Raw genomic sequence first — 23,135 nt, 5'->3', positions numbered from 1 at the left:
ATATAATAAAATTGTAGAAAAGTGAAAACTGTACATTGAATATTTTTTTTAAAAGAATAATTGCTGGGTGGTCTACGAACGATTCCGAAGCCGAAAATATGATTTTTAGAATTTTTGTCTGTTTGTCTGTTTGTCTGTTTGTCTGTATGTATGTCCGGAAAGATCTCGGAAAGTACTGGATAGATTTGATTCAAATTTTCTGAGAATATCAACAAGATCCGGTCAACATACTTTTTACTTATTATCCCGCTTTTCGTTACAGGGGGTGAGCAGGAGCCTTTTATATCTATAAACAAATATCAAATTATCTCATAAACTACTGAATATATTTCATTCAAATTTTGCATGAACCTTATCATACACATGATACAACAAATATACAAAAACCATAACGCTACTATGAAGGGGGCATGAGCAGTAAAGTTTTAAATATTTGGACTCACCTGTAACATCGTTGAGGTGTATTTTCACCCCATTGAGTAGCAGCACGGTCATCAATTTACAAAAAAACATCACGCTATTTATCTTAAGACTTTTGGCAGAGCAATAATAGGATTTTTTCGAAAATAAATCATTTTCAAAATTAGTCATTTTATTTCTTTCAAGTCTGATATAGGCCTACCGCGACTATTTCACAAGTAAAATAAAAGAAACATAAACTAATACGTTTTTTTATGCAATTGTTCCCGTAATCGGTACATTCTTGAAAGAAAGGAACTTAAATTATTTTATTTTTATTGATGTACTAAAATTACTCAAGTTCAAATGTGGAATGCCGTAATATGATTTTGTATTTATTTACATAGGTTTATATACCTATGTTTTTAGCTCGGTAACATTGGCGATGCTACTTCAAGATCAAAACATTCGCAGTGACACTCAACCCAAAGTTGCATGTAGTTCACATTGATCTCATCTATAATTATACATAACAAAAAAATACTGAACGACACAGTTAATTATTACCTTGGTACATCTGTAACAACTAGAAACAATTTTTTTCTTCAATTTGCCACATTACATAGGCCAAATGTATTTCGGATAGAAAAGCCCAGAAAACTTGCATAAAAACTGCATAATAGGTATGCAATGTGAAAGATCTATAAGACCAAAGCTATCAATGAATACACATTATGTATCTATTGATAGAATAATGTCTACTGATACCTGGGATTTTCCAATATTTTAACGATTTGATCGGTCTACATCCGCCATTATAGAGACCGCACACGTGGTCCTTCCAAAAATTCCTTTAACAATTTATTGTAATCTCTACTTATTTAACATTTTCTTCTTTCGTAGCCTGGTAAAAACAGGGGAAGGAACGAGACTGAATGAGTTTCTGAGATCCCTAAGCCGACGAGGATTAGGAACATATTTTGGAAATTTCCCCAATAAGGCTGATAATAGAGTGTAGCTATCAGCACTTACATCCGTCATACAATGTCTGGAGAATTCATTTTGGCTGTTGGTATCGACAGCGTAACCTCATAACCAACCTCATGTAGTCTTTATTTAAGTTCCATTTATGCAGTAGGGATGACGGTAGGTATTTTACTTCAATGATCGACAGGTAGGTTAACGAATAAAATACGTAATTTTTCTTTGTAAATTGGTACAGTAAATAGAACTCATGCGCATGAAGTCACTTTTATGTTCATATTTTGCTTTGTCGTAACATCACAAATTAAACATATCCTATACTATAAATTTTTGTCATTGTCAATTTTGAGAAAAGGGGTGTCTGTTATTTTTTTTATTATCACGCTATTTATTTATCAGCAATTTAAAGGCAAATCGTGATCAAAACACCAGGGGGCCAAGATAACACGTTTACCAACTTTTTTATTTTGGAAATATTTCAAATGTTTGTGAGGAAGATCAGTTTTAATATTAAGACAACAATCAAACATAACATGTTCCAGGAAACCGTTTATTTGGGCGCAATTTTGCAAAATCTTTTATCTTATGACACTATGTAAAATCCACAGTTAAGTACCGAGCCCGACTCTCACTTCACCAGCTCCGTCCACAAAAATAATTTGACATCTTCTTTATATCGTCAGAAAACATCGTGTGTGAAAATAACAACTGTCTGGCTATCACTGTTCCTGAGAAACAGCCAGGTGACAGACAGAAAAACGGACACCGGGGCCTCAGTAATATGGTTCTGGTTAACCTTTTTGGTTACAGTACAATAATAATTTTTATGATACCTCATAATCACTGTCATAATCCCTCTAGCAATTTCAGGTGTAGGCCGGCCCAAGAACAGACGTGCTCGAAAATCATAACCCACTCAATTAGAAAATGGAAAACCCTCGAAAGTAAAACATTTTTAGCAGAAGTGCTAAGACTGAGTTATACCTTCTGTTATTTTGTACTACTAATCCCCCCCCCCTATTTTTTAAACGGCTCGATTTGTCAAACATGTCTCTAAACGAACACTCGCACATAATCCATGTTTAAATTAAAATCGTTCAATTCGTTCGGAAGCTATGATGTCACAGACAAACAGGCAGGCAGATATGTCCAAAGTTATAAACCCCTCTTTTTGGGATTAAATAAGAAAAAGTCATTAAAACAGCTGTGAAATATATGACACCAGGATAGTATCGTAAACGATGAAATGTGTTTGATTCAAACATTTGATAGTCTTTGGGCCGCTCAAGATTCATTATAATTTAGAAATAAAAAAAGTGTTTCATTTTCAATATTGCATTACTTTTTTGAGATGATCGTTATTATTAAACTTCATAGTTTTTCACGTCTTGAAAATCACGCAGACAAAGTCGCGGGCAACAGCTAGTTATTAATATTACACATTTAAAAGTCGTTCGAACGTTCGATACACGCGACGATTGCCTGCCAGCCAGCACCTAACAAACCTATTCGTTTTTCAAATTTCCAATTCCCGTTCCATTTTAGGCATGGAAAATAGAATATTCGAAGTTCGAAGCTATCGCGTTTTTTTTAATGGCTCCCATTTTGAACAAACAACTGTTAACGTCATTTGTGTGCTAACTGTGACCGAATGTAAACGTTGAATTTGTTTAGTTTATTTTGTTTGATTGCTTTCGTATGTGTTTTTATTCGTTTGTTTAGGAGTCAAGTTTAAGCATAAAGCTGGAAAATGCAATTAAGTCAGATACTAATATCTAAGCAGATTTATAAAATTGGATATTAAATTGCATTTTACAAATACTATTTTGTGTTTGTCTATTTCGAAGATTTAATTTAAAATTAAACGTAATTTTGCAAGAATTTAAATTAATTAAATCGAAGCGTTAATTAACGTGCGTTTTTCATTCAAGCGAACTGAAGTCGTATGTCGCCCACATCAAAGGTGTGTTCTTTCTACCGAATTCTAACACTTCCTGCCACAAATGGTAGAAATTCTATTAATTTTCCGCTTGAGTGAGCTTGTGTGACTAGCGATAAAATTGTGAAAGCGAAAATTATTTTCAGATTGTATTTCGTTTACAAAAATAAAAATATTAATGCAATGAAAACTTTTTTCGTGAAGTGTTTGTTTTTTATTCAAATTAAAGGCTTAAAGACTTTAATTTCGGTTCAGTTCGACTCGCGATCTCGCCGCGTCTGCTCATGATTAAGGACTCCGGTTGGGTCCGAAACTAGTCGGGCTACCCCGATAAATACGCGTGAGTAAACCGTTACATCATTTAATAATGAATCAGTCTCACGATAGTTATTATAAAAATATTTTGTTAAGAAGAAAATTCATGAGTACTGAAAAATACATTATTGTTTCCGAGTAAACCACTATAATTATAATAAATTTGTAAATTCGAAATAATTCTAAATTCTTACAAAAGAATTAAAATAACCCAATAACCGAGCTGAAAAAGAAAAGCATGCAAAATATTAATAAATTAGAAAATAGATAAAAACGTTTTCCACAACTAAACAAATTTCTCCGATCTCCTAGACAAAACTAGAGAATCTAGAGAAAACTTCAGAGCAATTCAGCCTTCGTAGCTGAAAACCGAAACAGAATGAAAATCGTACCAGCCAAAAAAACCGGAACCACTACCTATATTAGTATCAGAAACCACGCGAAACAAACTGCCAACCAAAAAGTAACCCATTCTGATAACTACCCATGCTACAGCCTTCTTTCTGAAAAGGTAACATTAATACAACCGTGTACATCTAAATCAATTCAGCTTTTGGCATCGTCCGGTGTGCACGTCAGTAATGCGTCACCGATCCCCAATGCCGCTGCGTCATCCAACATTATACTACAACTAGCTGTTGCCCGCGAGTCCGCCCTCTACTAATAGAAAATGATCCAACAGGAACATAAAATCGGGATAAAATAATCCTGGTTATAAAATACCTGTGTACCAAGTTTCGTCTAAATCCGTTTGGTGGTTTTCTCGTGAAAGAAGAACAAACATCCATACATAAAAACATTATTAACAATACATTGGCCTTAATACATCATTTATTAAAGTAATCGGGAGATTGTAGTACACTAGTAATTATTTGCAGCTGGTTCTCGTCAAGGCTTCGTGTGTTTCCGTAAACAAACGAACGTAGCCGAAGTTGCTTGCTCAGGCCTAAATTAACTGAGGAATACATGCAGGTTGGACGTTCTTTGTGGAGTCCCCGTTGCCGTTACAGCATGTCTAAAAAGTTCTTAACATGTGCTATCTACGCTATATCGCAAAGGAATGCATAAAAAAACAATGTGACTTCTTCAAAGTCGGATATTCATTCTTAATTATTCTAAGACACCAGTGACAAAAAGTGAAGGACCATCGTGAGGAAACCTGCATTTAGCTAACGTGGCAATCAATACTCAACCCATTCTTTATACGGGAAGAGGCTATATACGCTGGTAATATTAATAAAATTAAAGACTTGACAGTCACCAGAAGAACTCATAAATAAATATAACCGAGAAAAATGAAAATTTAACCGCCTTTTGTACCACCATTGCACATGAAAGTTTAAATAAACAAACTAAAGAAATACACCAAAAATACTCCCATGACAGTATACTCAATGGATTACATCAGATCAGGCACACACCTCTCCAATCCAAAAATACTCCACTCGCCTATTATCTCTTATCGGTTTCGCGTGACGTCACTCCAATAAACCCGCCTTTGATGTGCGGTGAAACAGATTTATTTTATGTGGAACGTCTGACCTGACTGATGCCCAATCGATTCGGATGTGTACTCGTATTGTTTGACCGTTGCAACTGTTGCAAGAATGAGTTTTTAATGTATTGTGAAGCTGTCATAGTTCCGCTGTGAAAATAGATCGGTAAATGCGATTTGTTTTTTTAGAGCTTTGAGATTATGTTTCGTATTGTTAAGCATAATTTGAAAATCGCTTAATGGGTGGAGAGATTTTTTTTGTGAAACTTGGCCATTAGGTTTTTAGCGATTACATAAGACTTGAAAAGTGTAGTGTAAAAGTTAAATTTTAGTAAAAAAGGTTATTGATTCAAGTTTCTAAGATTTGGCCCGAATTAGGAGGCCCTACTTTTTATTCTTCTTGCAGCTTTTGCTAAGTTGCTTCTGCACGAAGGGCAAAGAGAACATGGGTGGGTTTTAGTCAGTTTAATAATGTAGAAGACTTTACCGTTCATTGATCATTTGGATGCATAACATACATTGTCATCTCGGTTCCCAAATGAGAGCGACGTCACGTGATAAATAAAGCGATCGGCTGGTAAAACGTTTAGTGCTTTTAGCGTATAATGGAATATTGATGATGGTGCTAGTAAGGAATGAAGAGGATATGTTTTAATATCGCACATATCTTTGCACTAGATTTTTTGTATGTTGATGTAGAATCTGGTATTCAAGATTTAAACCTAACGTGGCCTACGTTTGGTTTAAATACCGTGGCTTAAAACTCCCTTTATAAATTCTCAGTTGTGTTAGTTTTCTAATATGTTTTCCTTTATCATTATTAGCAATTAACAATTACTTTGTAATACGCATATGAGTCCCAAGAGAGGAATTATAACAATTCAAACCAAGACTATATATTTTATTCAAAACAAGCTCTTCAATAGAAAATGTCAATAAAAAAACTCTGCAATTTATAGCAATACCTTTCCGTTTCGATAAGTCACGTGACCTGATCTATCACCAACCCTTTACGATTGTAGAAATGTAATTTGTCTAAGAGCACTGTAGATGTTTTACACTAAGGACTAAGATTTAACTCCTAGTCCTGAGAGGTTGTCAAATAAACACAGTTTTACGGCCTGTCTTATTACCTTTCGGTGAAGGTTAAGGTGGACAGGTAAAGTTTTTCTCGTTACGACTCTTTCAGTTTTACGGTCACTCAACTTTTTTGGTATGTCTTGGTTTTTTATCGACCAACAAAATGGCGAATTTCGTCGTTTTACAGTAGAAGCTGATGTCCCTCATTTGTTTTGTAATTGGGTGTACTAAGTACGTTGTCTAATATAAAGACAAATTCAGTTTTATAAATTGAGGACAAAAATATTTGGGACCAGTTTTTATACGCGTTTTGTAATCCATTCTTTCTATTTATGCTTAAAGTAGCCGATTAATACCTTTTATAGAACTTCTGTGATTGCTTAAGGTTGATTGGGGATTTGAAAGATGCATATATCGTTTACTTATGCGCGTTTATCGTAATTGCCCGACTAGTTTCGGTAACAACCGGAGACCTGAGCTGACACAGTGGCAGGCACGAGTCGAACTGGCAAGTCGTGCTAAAACCCATTAATACGATTCAAATCATTACTTTGTATTACTTTGACAATTATATATTATTTAAAGAATGACTCCCGCTCTTACTGATTTAATCCAGCACACAAATTGAAAATCACCTCTTGCACTAATACGTCGTTGATATTATTAGATTAATTCTGAGAACATTGTTAATTAAAATACTACAAATTAATTATCGAGAAGAATGAATGAATCGAACGTAGGAGAAATTCTGCTTCAATGCCAAGAGTTAGTAGCCAACACGACGTAACGAAGCTATTCAAATCATTTTCTATGATACATGTTGTATTTCAATACATTTTATGTTTGTACATATTTTGAATGTATTAGAATCATGAGAATAGACTCAGTGGATGTGCAGGTTTGATTATAACACGAGAAAGTTATCTCAAAAATTATATGAATTATTTATACTTTTTTTTGTTATTTGTATCCCTCTCACTAACGATGAAGTAAAACCTTGAGGTTTTATATATAAATGGAGGTATATATCAAAACCTCAAATATATGGGAAGAGCCCTATTTAAGTTGGTATAAATGTATCTGACATGACACAAAAAAGCCGTCACAATATAGACGGTAAGACTTCCAATTAACACGAGTTCAGTTTTTTAACACACCCAAATCTATTTAAAGAACTCCTCTTTATGTATAAAACACTAGCCCGCGACTTCGTCCCCGTGGGTAGAAGATATATAGGTTAGGTTTTTTCATATTTTTCATTGTATCTTCGCTCCTATTAGTCGCAGCGTGATGGTTTATAGCCTAAAGCCTTCCTCGATGAATGGTCTATTTAACACCAAAAATAATTTTTCAATGTGGACCAGTAGTTCCTGAGATTTCCGTGTTCAAACAAACAAACAAACTCTTCAGCTTTATACATTAGTATAGAAGTATAGATTAGTATAGATTACAATTCACAATATCCAACATTACCTTGAGAAAATTTTCTATAGAATATTTATTGTAACAAACTTTACACCGCATAAACGAACCTGTGCTTAACTTTTTACATAACATTTAATGAATTATGTTGACATTGTAACATGCGATATGAATCATGGTGGCGTGAGGCATTTCGAGCATGTTCTAAATATGGGGCTAATTAATCGACTGTTATTCCGGTAGGGAAACAAGAAAATTTAACGTCTGCGTAAAGTAAAAGCGAAGGCTTTTAATATAAACTTTTAAAACAGGCTTATATATAAAAATAAAGAAAAAGCACTCTTAAAAATTATTTGGATTGCACTTTTGTTTTGGAATGAAACTACTAAATTCAATTTAAACGAATTTTAACTAAAAGGTATTTGTAGTGCAGCTCCTATGGCCACTATAGGAGCTGCACTCAGTGTTCAGTAGTAATCAGTGTACACTGTATTCAGTAGGTCTGAGAATCGACTAACATCTATTTTTCATACCCCTAAGTGATAAGGGTTGCACACACTAAAAAAAAAATATTTTTTGGACGAAATTGTTTGTTTTTTTTTTGTAATGTGGCATTAAGAATACATACAACTAGAAAAAAATATATTCGTCAAAACAACGTTTGCTGGGTCAGCTAGTATGAATCTAAGATTTAAATATGGAGGTTTCTTAGGTTTACGCGAATATTAGACATTGAAATGAAACTACTTTTACGGATTTTATCGCGGTTTAATTTTACAAATTTTACAAATAATTAATTAAAATATGAAGGTAGAACGAGCAACATCTTCTGTCAAGACGAACGCCATCTCAGTCTGCCCGTGACCATGATACCTGCAAAGGTTTCGAAACGTCGGGAGCTAAAATCTAAAATTAAACCGCGATAAAATCCGTAAAAGTAGTTTCATTTCAATTTAAATATGGAGTTACCATCTAAAGTAATATGAACCTACCTATACGTTTCATCAATTTCGAATTCTCTTTAACACATTCCCGGGATCACTTGTTACGTGTTTTTCTTTCGACACCTATTCTTTTTGTTTCCGAATCGAAACAGAATAAATTACAGGATGCCTCGGTGTTTCTATTCGCATGCAAATTTTCTGACGAACCGCAATTTTTTGCTTTTGTTTTTCAGCAACTTGTGAAGCAATGGTACTTTTATTAGAGTTCCGTACTCAAAGGATAAGACGGAAAGTTTATTGAACCCCATTGGGCTCCGGTTTCTGTCCTTCTGTCTGTCCGTCCGTCTGTTTGCCCGTCTTTCTGTCTGTCCGTCACTAGGCTGCATAAAATAAACGCTGATAGCTACACAATTAAAATTTTCACAGATGATGTATGTCTTCTGTAGCTAATACAACAAAAAAAAATAAAGATTGAACAAGTTTTGTCTCTGTCATAAATTTGGGTAAACATAGAGGGGGATGACAAAAAAATTGGAGTCTTCTGAGGAAACTTAGATGCAAGAAAATATAGGACGTTATTTAATGTTGCCCCTAGCCTTACCTACCTAAAATAAAAGTTATAAAGTAAATTAATTATCATGGTGAATTACAAAGGTTGAGGGTCAAACTTTATAGTCCTTACGTCAGGAAGACAAGCTTTTTCTTTAGGTAGAATAGATACTTTCTTCAAACATTAGTGCTCGTTAAAATAAAAAAATAAAATAAATAACTAACGACTTTACCCACGCAAAGATACTTATCAGTGACACTTTACTAGTTTTACACGCACTGACCTCTTAATATTATTTTGTTAGTATACGTCTTATCAAGTTTTTTGAGAAGAAAAAGCGGGCAAAACAAACAAATTTCAGCTATTTAACTATTATCACAGTTCATTAAATACAGTCTGGTGGCAGATAAACAGACGGCGAAGTTTTGGAGTCCCGCTTATCATAAGGTGTATACAACTATTTGTTAAGACTCTCTCTTCTCTTCACAAACATTCAAGCAATTCTGTCTGACTGCAACCAACCATTTGTAGATCACAAAAATGCTTTACCTACGCGGGTAGCGAACCCGCCTCACGTCCCGCACAGTGGGTTTGACCTCAAGCACTCGGCTAAAAAATATCACCTAGTATCATAAAAATATCATCTAGAACCTTTAGGGTGTGTTCCTATAAAGCTAAAGGCCTAGGGCCTAAAGCTCCAAGCTGACTTCGGCGTGTGATGTCACCAATACATTTCTATAAGCATAGTGCAACAGTTGCAAGACCGAACTCCGAACAACGCGCTTCGTTCAAATACTAGGATGTCACGTCAGCCGCATGGATAATGGCATAAGTCATGACTCTATGGGAGCCAGCGCATGAACAACGTCGCCGAGGGAGGCCTAGGAAGCGGTGGCGAGACGATCTTAATGCTTACCGCGCGGGCTGGTTCCATGTGGTCCAGAAAATAGAGTGGTAGAAGGTTTTACGGGAGCCCTTTGACACAGTAGGCTAGGTAAAAAAAAAGTGTCGCTGCGTGATGGAGTAAGCATCCCCTTGGTTCATAGATCACCCTAAAGGATAATCTTCCAAACTTAAAACGTCTCGACTTTTCAAAACTTCTACTCAACTCCTTACATTTAAGACCGTCTTAAGTAGTAATTAGCAACTTAGGTTCCTACACAAGGATTTCGCTGCTTAAAGCCATATTTGAGATTTTCGGATTAGCCTTCATTAAATGATTACCTAACTTTTTCAGGATTAGTAAAATGTTTTGGAAGGAATAATTAAGGTTATATATGATAATGGTTTTAGTTACCGCGTAACGGTGTAAGTCACTTTCAAATTAGCTTTTTATTTAATCTTATAAAACGGTTAAATGCGAGTGGGACTTTAGCAGTGAGGATAAAAAATAAATAATGTTTACCATAAATTTTATTTTCATTATTTTTCGTTACTTGCATTTTCGTAAATCATTGGCATTAATATTTATTTCTAAAGCATACAACAAAAGTTTTGCGTGCCTTGGGGTCGAACTCGAGACCTTCTATTTCCCTTCTTGCTATCTTGTGGTTTTATCACAAGGCTATACATATTAGTAGGTAGGTAGGCAGCTACCAATCATAATCACCAACTTGAAACTTCAAAGCATTAAGTTCTAAAACGAATTCCTCTTAATTTTGCAGTTCCACTAACGAGCACGGTTTCAATCTAAGTTGGTCGTCGACTTCCAAATATGTAGGGGCTTCACAAACAATTTTGGATCCTCCAGTGAACCGCGCACCCTCGCTATAACACCGAGAACCGCATAATTAACGCTAAGTCTACTAACGCTAAGTTAATTAGCGAATTAATAAGCTAGAGCTTCAATGCCAGTGATTCTACGACTTTTGCAATTCTTTCATTTGTAGGCAAGTTGGGGTCGGTGGTTTTATTTTATTATGTCGGAGATTTTAAGGAATTATTTTAGTCGTGAAAATCAACATTAGGTTTTTTTGTCTAAGAACATTTATTTTTTATGTTAATTTGCTAAAATTGGTTTTGTTGAAAATCATAAAATAAATAGATAACCCTTTGATAATGAGACTGAATTTTTAAATAATAACTGAAATTATAAAAAATATTAATGCAAGAATAATTAAAATATTAATTTCCCACTATTGCCCGCCTCTGCCTGTGTTGAATTTTAGAAGGAGCATTAAACAATATACAAGTAATAATTAAATAGTAACAGAGTATCATCATTGGCCTAGCCTTTTCCCAACTATGTTGGGGTCGGCTACCAGTCTAACCGGTTTCAGCTAAGTACCAGTGTTTTACAAGGAGCGACTGCCTATCTGACCTCCTCCACCCAGTTACCTGGGCAACACGATACCCCTTGGTTAGACTGGTTGTCAGACTTTTTCAAGCTTCTGACTACCTGTAACGACTGTCAAAGATGTAGGAATAACAGCCGGGACCCACAATTTAACGTGCCTTCCGAAACACGGAGGAACTCGTTATGACAAAGATGGTCACCCATCTACGGACCAACCGCGTCAAGCATAGCTTAACCTGTGATCGATTCACTTATGCCGTTATAGCTTAGCCACGAGCTCCTCACCCCATGATACAGGACTCCAGTTGGGTCCGAAACTAGTCGAGCAAACCGATAACTAAGCGTGAGTAAACCGTTATTCAATAAATAATTTATAACCAAACTATTGCTTTATAAATTACATGTTACAAACTCTGCAAATTAACATCGTATTTAGCAAACTCGCAAAGGCGAACTAAATGTATCAGAACGCCTCTAATGTAACTAAATAACTTAGTTCGAACTAAGTTTGCGAAGTCACGTGTACTTAGCATTCGAACCGAGTAAATCATTTGCAGAGAACGACTTAGAAATTCGGTCTACTAGTGCATATAACACTTTGTAGGAACGAGAAATATGTGATCGGCTTTTGTTGGTTGAGTCTTAAGGCTTGTATCCTCGCTGGTGACCTTGTGCATTTGGACGAGTGCGGGGGTGATATAGGTGCTGTATTTATATTTAACTCATTTTTAAATAGTTATTATAGAAATCAGTCATGTTTTAAAAAAGTAAACAAACCAAATCATTTTCGTATGTATTGATTTTTTTCTAATGTCCTTTTATTAAAAATAAAGCAGTAAAATGGTTTTATCTCTACGAATTGGAGGTGATTTGGGGATTTTTTTACTTGTTATGTGATGCCAATAGAAAAATTATGGCTAAACCAAATTACGTATCATATCATGTAGATTACTGACTATTTTTTGCAGATATAAATTCTTTGTAAGTGCCGACGAAAAGCTGTTTCAAGCTTTTTACGAAAGAGCAGCCTTAACTGAGCGCGACGTGTTGGTTTGATCTCCGCGTTGTAGATGCATTTTTGTGATGCACGAACGCTTGTTCTGAGTCTGGGTGTCTTTGTAGATGACTCGAATTTTTGTGAACATCTCGTGACACAAGGATAAAACCTATTATCTTTAATGAGGGAGACGTTTTAAAAGAGGCAAAAAAGATATTAGCGGATAAAAAATAAGATACAGACTATAGTCAAAGGGTAAAAAAGAAAGACTGAAATTCACAAACTGTTAGATAAAAAGAACTTTCCCCACCAATGGACTAAATATGGTCTTGTCAAATTGGTTGGACGGCAAATGAATTTGTGAGCCTCAAGGCCTCAAATTTTACTCGATCTTTATTCTGTAAAAAAATCAACTTCCCAGCTATCAAGGTTCGTAAGTTACATCTTTTTAGCTGATAGCCAATGGATTTCCATTAAAATAAATCCACTTTGAAACTTTGGATACGTAACCCTAAAAAATACACTTACGTAAAAAAACCTATAGATCATCAAGATCCACAATGTTCCGTTAGTAACAACCCCGCGATACAAATTAGGTGTGAACTGCACTTCTCGTGTTACTCCATGCTGACGTCAATCCGTGTTTACAAACACCCCGCTAGCCGAGCCCTTTCTGTTTATGGCAACACTAAACGCGAACGCCGAGCTTTCTTTGCTTATTTTTAGATCGGGTTGCTAGTATTTTGCGGAATTGCTCTTGGTTTGTGTGTATTTGGATTTAGTCTTTATTGTTTAAAGGTGGATTAGGTTGAGCTACGATTTACATTCATGGGAAATTTTATACCAAATATACTTACAGAGAACATGGGATTATTAGGTCTTCCATACCCCAAGGGAGAAAGTCTTGTTACTATGGATGTCTGTCCGTCTGTTCCGCCGTCTGTCACAAAGCTGTGAATCTCATGAATTGTTATAGGAAGACAGTTCAGTTTTCTCAGATCATGTATTTGTGATGCCGCTATTGCAACAAATAAATACCTTGACTTGTATTAAAATTATTTGTGATATTATTTGGTACGGTCATAAATTGGATGAGTGACCGGCCGAACGGATACAGGAGTTTGTTTCCAGCCATTGCTATCCCACAGCAGAGCTAAAACATCCCCCAAATATTTGTAAAACCACCCCGTGCTATTTTATCGAGATAAATAATTAAATCTGAATAACGACAAGCTATACTATTTAAAACCCTGCATTTTATAATGTAAATTATGACGTAGGCGTCTTTATAAACTCTAAAATTACGCACAAATCATTTGCTATTTGATTAAAAGATAACAAGTTCAATAAAAATAGTTGAATTGTTTTCAGCCTCTTTGTAACGCGAATTAATGGTACCAATAAAACGACAAACTTTGATCAATGTTCAATGTAGTATAATTACCTCATTAAAATCTATTTACACTAGCCTCCTTAGTCTTTACCTGCTAAATACATTATGATCAGTGTTATATCTAAATTCCACTGTTTTATTTTGCTCCTGTTCCAACTCTTCTTTTTTTATGTAAGCTACACTTCTTTTTATTATAAAGATGCTCTTTTTCTTACAAATACGCCCGAAAACTATTAAAACAATTCTAAAAATCATGCTTCAACATAATAAGCTACAGTTTAAGAAGGACATCCACACCTCCACACCACTTTTAATAGGATAGCAATATCCCATAATCTCTTATCTTATCATTTTAATTTCTCTGATAAGATTGAGTAAGTAGGTACTGCATACACTTGTGGGAAAGAGATGCCCCTCTACGTTGCCGCCACTCAGCCCCCTACAAATAACTCTTCCGAAAACAAAGATAAATCCACAAACGCTTTGTTACACCAAAATTCTAAGAAAACGAAACTCCAGTATTTTATTTCGTTCTAAATTCATCCCTAACAGTAAAGTGATAAATTACTTTGAATACTTATAAATCGATCACGGTTAAAATCTATAAAACATTCTGTTCGATTCCTGGCAGGTACGGAAGAATTATGTTTGGTTTATCACGTAATGGATCTAAATCTTATCAAGGCAAGTGAAATGGATCGGTGCCCGCAGCTTTATGCGTATTCAATCGTAAAAGTCGGAAAAGTCGGCGAAGTAATGGATTCATTATTGTAGTACTATTTATACTGGGGGTGTTAGATAGTCTTTCGTGGAACATTGTGGTTTTTTATTCTGTTTAGATGCCTTTCATAAGACATACAATTTTTAAATAGACATTATGGATATTAATATACCATGAATGTACGAAAACACTCGAAAAAGGGAAAGACTAGTGGTATGACCGCTGCTAAAACCAAGGTCGTCGATTCAAATCTTGGCAGGCACCAAGGGGACTTCAAATCCATGTGCGTATTGCAAAGTAAATGTCATTTGCAAAAACGGCGAAGAATAATGTCTAAAAGCAACCAGCCCATCTCAGAACTCTTCAAAGGCATGTTCAAAACTACGTCAGAGGTCTACGGCTTAAAAACTTTCACAACAGTGAATATATCAAGTATACAAAAAGAAGTCAAAGTTTGTAATTTAAAGGTTATAAAGATTACATAGATGAACAGTACATAATTTACCCTTAGAACCATGTATAACTTGCTAGTATTGTCATTTTTAATTTGGTTTAACTAGCCAGTATTGTAACCCTTTAAAGTTAACATATTGTTAAACAGAGAAGCTGCAATTCACCTCTACGAAAATAACAAAAGAAAATCAATTTACCCTAATAACGTAGTAAATCCAATCATCAATTCCAAAGTAGTTACTATAAACTTCAAAATGGCCCCCATAATCAAATTAGCAATAACAGGAGTTCTTAACGTGTGAAATGAGTCCGCATATCCCAAATTTAGCTCGTTCGCTTTATAGTGGTCAAGCAGGCATTGACGTCACTCACATAAAACAGTACTGAAATGCAACGGTTGAAAACATCAATAAGCACCTATAAAACACATATTTCAGTACCGTGCCTGTACTAAAAACTTCTTGAAGGAAAACTGTTGTTATTGTGGAAGTAAGACGGCACTATAGCTTAAGTATTGGTATCTCGCTTCCACGACAGCGACAATTCTGCTTCAACAGCTCGTAGTAAATGCCTCGGTGGCCTACCATGAGCTCATACGCATAAACTTGATTTGATATTTAAGGAACCATTGTGTGGCTAAATGGAATACACTTACTTTACGTCTATCAGGTGCCAAGTAATTATAAATAATGATGACGATTAAACAATGTTAAGAAGAAAGAGTTCCTGGTTTTCAGCAAAATGAACTCTATTTCCAGTCCTTAGTAGGTGCAAATCGAGTCGCCTCGATGCAGTATTAGGGAATGCCACACACCGACACAAAAACGCGGAGGACGTAGCATGGCGGTTAGGTTAAGTCAGTAAGAGTCTGACCCCGCTCCCGCTCCCTGCCTCGAGGGGTGTTCAGGAGGATTCTCCGGCATTGCCGAAAAAACTGCACTTCGACCAAAGTAGAATAGTAGACGACCATTTTTATTCAGCTAATCAGATATCGGGGCAGAAAGCGCTTGATTGGGTTATAGGTATGGATGCATACTGAGAAAGCTGGTCCCCATTAGAGTATTTGAGTTTGGCTTTTGCCCAGTATAAGGACACTATTAATTATGATAAAAAATGATAAATAAAACATTGAATTCTACAAGTTCTTGCGTAAACTTCAAATATTCAAGAACACCATCAGATTTTTACTTATATCCGTCCAACTAATTTACACCTGGGCCCCGATTCTGCTATTTACAATGGCCGATGACTTATTGTCAATTGGATTAAATTTGAAATTATTCCTATTTTCTTAAGCATTTTCCCAACACAATAATTGGAAATTCATTGAATTGACATTAAGTGTACCGTCCCAAACTGAATTTCCAATTATTGTGTAGGAAAAATGCTTACGAATATAGGAATAATTTCAAATTTAATCCAATTGCCAATAAGTCATCGGCCAAATCGGTCGAAAAATGACATTTTAAATATTTGTTCCCCAACACCCTCACACTGCCCGCAACCCTGACATTAGCCCTTAAGTTCAACTTCATCCGATATTTAAGCCTTCCTCAAATAAAAATATTGTACATTACTTGAACGAGAAGGCCAGAAGGTCATTCCCGCGCATCACTAACTTAAATTTCCGGGACATTAGTTTTAATTACCGGGTATTCTCATTTATCCCGACTTTGTATGGACTTTGAACAGAATTTAACGCGTCATTGGACCGGGATTATAGCGTGATATTCCGGCTTTCGTGTCCTGCTTAATTACCGGCTTGGCTTAACTTTTTACGCGGCTTTGTGGAATGCGGTTTGGTATCGCAATCCTCTTTATAAAGTTGCTTTTCGTTATAGTAATAAACGGAATATTAGGTCTTTTAAGTTGTAATATTTTGTGAAAGTGTTACTTGTAAAATGTAGAACGTGAGAAGTGTACACCAGCCCATATACGTCATATAGCTGGGCAAAGGCCTCTTCCCGATAAGTAAGGATTTCGACTCCAATATTTGGAATCCTGGTTTACAGCAAAAAAAGTTTAAGTAATTGCCAAGTAATTATTATTAATGCGTGTGTATTCTTGAAAATAAATAATCCAATGTCTGCATCTTTTTGTAATGGATACCAGTTAATTATTCGTGGCAAACAAATTGGGGTTTAAAACTTTTTGGAGCAGAGTGAAATGCAAAGTGTAACAAACTTTTTATAGGAAACCTCTTTTGCAAAGTGCTACAGTTTAAAATATTCGTTTTATACGTATATTTTAAGCGGTCGTTACAACACCGCCAGTTTACACTCCTGCCAGTATTTTAGGAACCATTCCTAGTCTATTTAAAGCGAGTGTTACATTATTAATTGTTTTCACTGGGTTGTTGTATTATGTGTCGATTAGTCGTTTAAAAGGGGAATTATGTGTTCTGGGCTTCTGGAATATTTCTAGGTTATGATTTTGGTTCTTTTTTGTGTGATTTGTGAAATGATTAAATTACCACTTAGTTACCGGTTAGTCACTAAACAACCGATACCCAAAGCGGAAAGCCATTTGAAGATTTCCCACACTATAAGAAAGAAATTTCTCGCTCTTTTTCTTCACCGTTTTTCAGATTAATTAAATCATATCTTTTTATTTATTTAAATCCCTTAAACTATTATTACAGGTTTAGGAACCTGATGCAGAAGCTAAGACTGCTCAACTATTTTTAAAAACAAAATTACTGACAATTACAAATGACTACACAAAATCAGTAAAACGACACAAGCTTTGTATTACAACAACATAATCTTCACTCAAAATTAACTCAAGTCTATGTTATACAAGCAAAAAATATAAACAAAGCCACAACAAAAAAATACATTAATAAAACAATAAATTATATTACTGTAGACAATTAGAATAAGAATTATGTTCAAGAATAAGAATAATTTATTGTTTTAAAAATTGCAACTTTCATTACATTTATTGACAATGGCCCCCAAACTAAGCTCTTAATGGTATAATTTACATTTAATACTATTATTATGTTATTAAGTGATAATCAAAACCTCATCTAACCATCCTTATTCTTCGACAGGCATAGTTAACCGAGGCGACTCATTCCGCCGGCGTCGCTCGCGGTCCGGGAGTCTGGCTCCGTCGTCGCCGGCCCAGTCAGCGCCTGAGTCACAGGAGCGGCGGCCGGTGGCGTGCCATCGCGTTGCTATGGTCGGCGCGCCAGGCGTTGGCAAGACTGCCTTAATCAGCCAGTTTCAGACCAGCGAGTGTATTAATGCGTATGATAGGCAAAGAGGTAAGGGTTGATGGATTTTTATTTAGTAAGTAGTGACGCTGTTTAAGTTTCTGCTTTGTCGAATCTATCGTCTTGAGAGATTTTGTGAATTAATCCTCCGTATGTTGCAAAACCACAGAACGGATTTAGACGAAACTTGGTACATAGATAGTTTATATCCAAGTTTATATATAGGATGGACGAATTTTATATCGTATTAATTTAAAATTATAAATATAGTTTGGGTCTAATCCAAAGTATATCACTTAAATTTTAGGAACCTTCGAGCATAGTTATTTAGTATTAAAGGGAGGTTTCGGAGTATAAGTACAAACTTTCATTACTTAATGATAGTAACTACGTTTACGACAAGCGTTTCTCCGATAAATGAGATGTCTTAGTAGTCAAACTAGACCTAGGTCGGCAAAATGTTGGATACACTTGTATTTATAGTAACCAGAAACTGGGTGGCCTGATTTATCTCACAAACTTTATATAAAACCATTGTAAGTCCTATAAATAGACCAAAACCAAACGAAAACAATTTATATAATCTATAAATTATGGATTTCAAGAACATCCATTTTTATTGTTTACAATCATAAATTTATTTTAGAGGAAATGACTCGATCGGGGTTTGTTTGAAATTGATTTTAAACTAGCTTGCTCGCGACTTCGCCCGCCTTTATGTCGGCAATACTAGCATTACTATTACCCTCCTCTTACGACGTCGAATAAAAGCCTATGTGTTAATCCAAACTGTCAGCTACTCCCATGCCAGACTACATCGAAGTCAATCCAGTCGTTTAAGCGTGGATGCGTAACAAACATATTTAGTTGCATATCTACTCTTTTAATCTTAGATCGTGTTCTAAGTAATCGTATTGAAGAACGTACTTATATAGTCATGTATTTTTATCAATATCTCTCAATACGAAAACAATATATTTAACCGATAGGCAAAGGTACATTTTAAGTAACAAAATTATCTATGCTGATGTGTCCGTAGTATCTAAACAAATACATACGAAAAGCAGAAATAAAATTTAATAAATCCAATTAAATCAACAGTTTTAACCTTTCCTTTCTGATTTCACAATAATCAAGTAATTTTAATTATTACTAACAAACTTTACACGCTGATAAAACATTAAAAAATAAAGCGAACGAACATTCTAATATAATATATTTTATAATAAAACCAGCTCGTTTCTGCGACACGTTGAAACAAGTTCAACTCTGTAGCAGATAAAGTTACACAATAGTGTCAACTTGGTACTAACTGAGGACTACTGAAACGTCACATTCGCTGAAACAACTAGTGATGAAGCGAGCTTTGCTCCTAAACTAAATAACTTGTACCTTATGAAACAATAATTGAGTGGAACGTATTTTTTACAATCAGTGCTTTGGCAAAAGCATTATAATGATTAATTGTATTTTTATTAAATAACGCAACGGTTAACTCACGCTTATTTACCAGGATTGCACGACTAGTTTCCGACCCAAACGGAGTCCTTAATCATGAGCTGACGCTTCGTTGTCGCGAGTTTAACGTTCGCGTACGCGAGTGTAATAATTCTCACGATAGTTACCTTAAAATTGTTGTTTTTATTGAATTATTACTATCATAATTAATTCTATTTAATTTAAATCAAATTTACTTACATCTATCTACACTTAAATCTAATTACCTAAGCTTCTTCTAAAATCGATTGAAAAGAAAACACGTACCAGCAAAAATCTTCATTTAAACACAGACAATAAATTAGTTCTCTCTTCGGAACAACAGAGAAACTTGATGCCATAAAAATGCAATATTTGTGCAGTGAAAACAAAAGGAAATTTTGCTTTAATTTCGAACAGAAGAAGAAAACAATCTAAAACCACGGTACCGTTTATAGACGAGTGTTTTATAAAGCTTCACGCTAAACAAACGAATAAAGGACAGCACTCGTATTCTTGTTGTTTAGTCAGCTACAGGGACGTGACAAAAAAGTCAGAAAAACAATCTAAATTTAGAGTGGAAAGTTCAGCATAAGTTGATGATCAGCTGTAGATGGTTGTGTGCTAAAGCAATCTTTCCCAAAGTGAGCGATAACGCACCATCGTGGGCGGTAAAAGCAGAAAAAGATCAGATATAAATAGCTCACAATTGTGGGTCCCAGCTGTTATTCCTTATCTTTCCTATCCTTATCTACCAATCTTTGACAGTCGTTACAGGTAGTCAGAAGCTTGAAGAGTCTGACAACCAGTCTAACTAATGGGTATCGTGCTCAGGTAACTGGGTTAAGGAGGTCAAATAGGCAGTCGCTCCTTGTAAAACACTTAGCTGAATCCGGTTAGACTGGAAGCCGAGCCCAACATAGTTGGGAAAAGGCTAGGCTGATTATGGTTCATGAGATACCAAATGGCGACACGGAAAAACATCTGTTTCTTAGTAATAAGGTATCGCTTTAACTTTTGAAATGGTACAAATAATTGTAATACTTCTGTTTTACTTTCATCGGTGAGCTGGCAACATCGGACGTCGGCAGAAATTCACTTAACTTCGCAATTATCTGAGCCGGTTGCTTTTTTGAAACTATTCTGTTATTAATTCTCGGAACGTTTGTTTTCGTCCAACACTGAATCCGTTTAGTCCAATAAATTAAAAAAAAGGGAAACGTCTCGTGCTTTTGTAAGTTTTTTGTAACTCCGCTTATTAAGCTTTTAAGTTAATATTTGAACGAAATTTGCGAACGCAAAATCAGTTGAAAGATTGCTGTCCAAGTATCTCTCATTATTTATTTGAGAACGGCCAACTCACGCGTATTAATCGGGATTTGACGCGTTTGTCTTTTAATACACTAATTGAAAGGCATGTGGAGAAATTATTATATAAAAACACTGCACTACTACAATGAAAGCGTAAGTCAACATTGCGAAAATCTATTGTTCCTGTACATTTTTCTTCCAACCTTTGTATGGAACAAGCGTACCGTGCCAACATACCACTCTCCAAATAAAAGCTGGAACACATTTTTGACGATTGCTCTAACTGCTGTCAATTGTTTAGAAATAATGTTAAATAAATGTTTTTTTTTTGGAAGATGGGTCGATGACATTATAAAGGTTTCGGGTCGAGTCTGGATGAGGCTAGCACAGGACCGTAGAAATTGGCACGAGAAAGGGGAGGCCTATGCCCAGCAGTGGGAGGATAAAGGCTGTGGATGATGATGATGATGATGAAATGTTTGTAGAAGTAAAACGCAGAATTATGTTAAAATTTTAATTTATCGTAATTCTTTGCAATTGAATGTTTAGGAATCCTTCACACAAGGATTAAATTACTATTTTCGGGAGTGGTGTTAGTAAAAAATGGAGGGAAAGTTACATTGTACAATTTCTACAACCTACTTGTAGATATTCTATCTAGTAGATCTGTTCTTACAACCTTTTATTTAGTTTCACTTGTCCCGTCGTCTGTCTGTCTGCCTGTCAGTCAGGCTGTATCCAGATCTCACAAGTTTAATTTGACCCACTTCTTTGAAATTTTTGCAGCTTATGTACATTATATATTACTGAGCAACACAAAATCATGACTTGACAAAGGGCTGTTAGATGATGATCTAATGCTGAATCTGGAAGGTGGTCATAAGAGCGCCACTTAAAAATACAATCAAGTTAAGATTTGTTTGAAATGCTTTTCGAGCACTTTCACATCAAAGCAAAAAAGCAATCTTAATATTTGGTTTTCTATATCACCTTGTTAATTGACATAGATATGAAGTCCTTATTCTTTCAAAGTATGCTATTTTATAAATATGTAACGTATGCATTTATTGCAATTCTTTTGTTTATTATTCTGGGTGATGCAGTATACATTATTTGGATAAAAATAGATGCTGATGGCCATTTCTAAAACCGATTTTAAAAGAAGTGTAATGTAAAAATCGTTTATCACAGTTTCAAGTGTAGCACAAGATTTATGAATACGCCGAGGACGATGCATGAGAAATTTCGCTATATGAAATCTTTTTATAGAATATGTGAGTGGAAATCGGAAAATAGTCTTAACGTTAATGATATTGTCGTTAAATGTTTTTTAATTGTAAACGTAAACGACCTAATAATTTTGTAAGGAAGAGATCTTAAGGAAACCAACTTCAAATTTTTCAAGGGATTCAGAACGCGGAGAGAAAGATAAAAACAGAAAGACTTTTATATAAAAACTTCAAATAAAAATGCGACAATATTATTTTTTAAGAAATTTTTGAAGACGGTTACTTATTCGTCTCAATTCACAATAACGTTAGGTATTTCAATACGGCAATACTATACCACACTATTCCTAATAAATAAAATGAAATAATACGTTACCCTATCTGAAAACCAGTATAGAAACTCTTGTTGCTAGCCCAACGTAACAATAATCCAATAGATCTCCTTTCTAATAAAGTTGTATTACACAAACATGGATCTCTTTTGGCCATCCCAGCAGTGGTCAATTTAAACTCTCAGCCGTCTCATAACTTTATTCCCGAGGGATACGCCTGGAAAATCAGGATATTATCGATGCTTGGGTACTATTCTCTATGGAATTATAAGTTAAGAAATGACCAATAGCTATTTTAATGACTGACTGATTAATTTCAACCTCAAAGTGGCACCCGCATTTTATCCACTCCTCGTTGAATAGCGTGCTGTCCTACAGTCTACCGAGATGAATTTTTGCAGATGATATTTTTACATAAACACACACAGAGACACTCGTGTGCCTTTATTAAATATTCTATTGAAGCTATAACAACAAATACATAATAAAGATTATCATTTTCCTTATTAAAATATCAGTATAGGTTAGACTTTGTAAGAACTATCATGTAGGTATTTAAAAACCCATTCAAAACTTAAA

General features: G+C 35.1%; 2 protein-coding genes across 2 annotated transcripts in view; one reads left to right on the top strand and one right to left on the bottom strand.

Moving 5' to 3' along the window:
• LOC113498030 (sodium-dependent neutral amino acid transporter B(0)AT3-like) overlaps positions 1–23,135 on the bottom strand; it is a 423,880-nt gene that overhangs the window by 358,554 nt on the left and 42,191 nt on the right. The window lies entirely within an intron of this gene.
• The window catches only part of LOC113497969, a 42,618-nt gene that overhangs the window by 2,085 nt on the left and 17,398 nt on the right, over positions 1–23,135 (top strand). Inside the window, exon 2 of the mRNA XM_026877825.1 lies at positions 18,044–18,265. Within this exon, the coding sequence (XP_026733626.1) occupies positions 18,044–18,265 (222 nt within the window). The remainder of the gene's footprint in view (positions 1–18,043; positions 18,266–23,135) is intronic.

This window comes from Trichoplusia ni, chromosome 10, assembly GCF_003590095.1.
Source record: "Trichoplusia ni isolate ovarian cell line Hi5 chromosome 10, tn1, whole genome shotgun sequence".
NCBI lineage: Eukaryota > Metazoa > Arthropoda > Insecta > Lepidoptera > Noctuidae > Trichoplusia > Trichoplusia ni.
The sequence above is the reverse complement of the archived record's forward strand: the minus strand, read 5'-3'. Positions and strand labels throughout refer to the sequence as shown.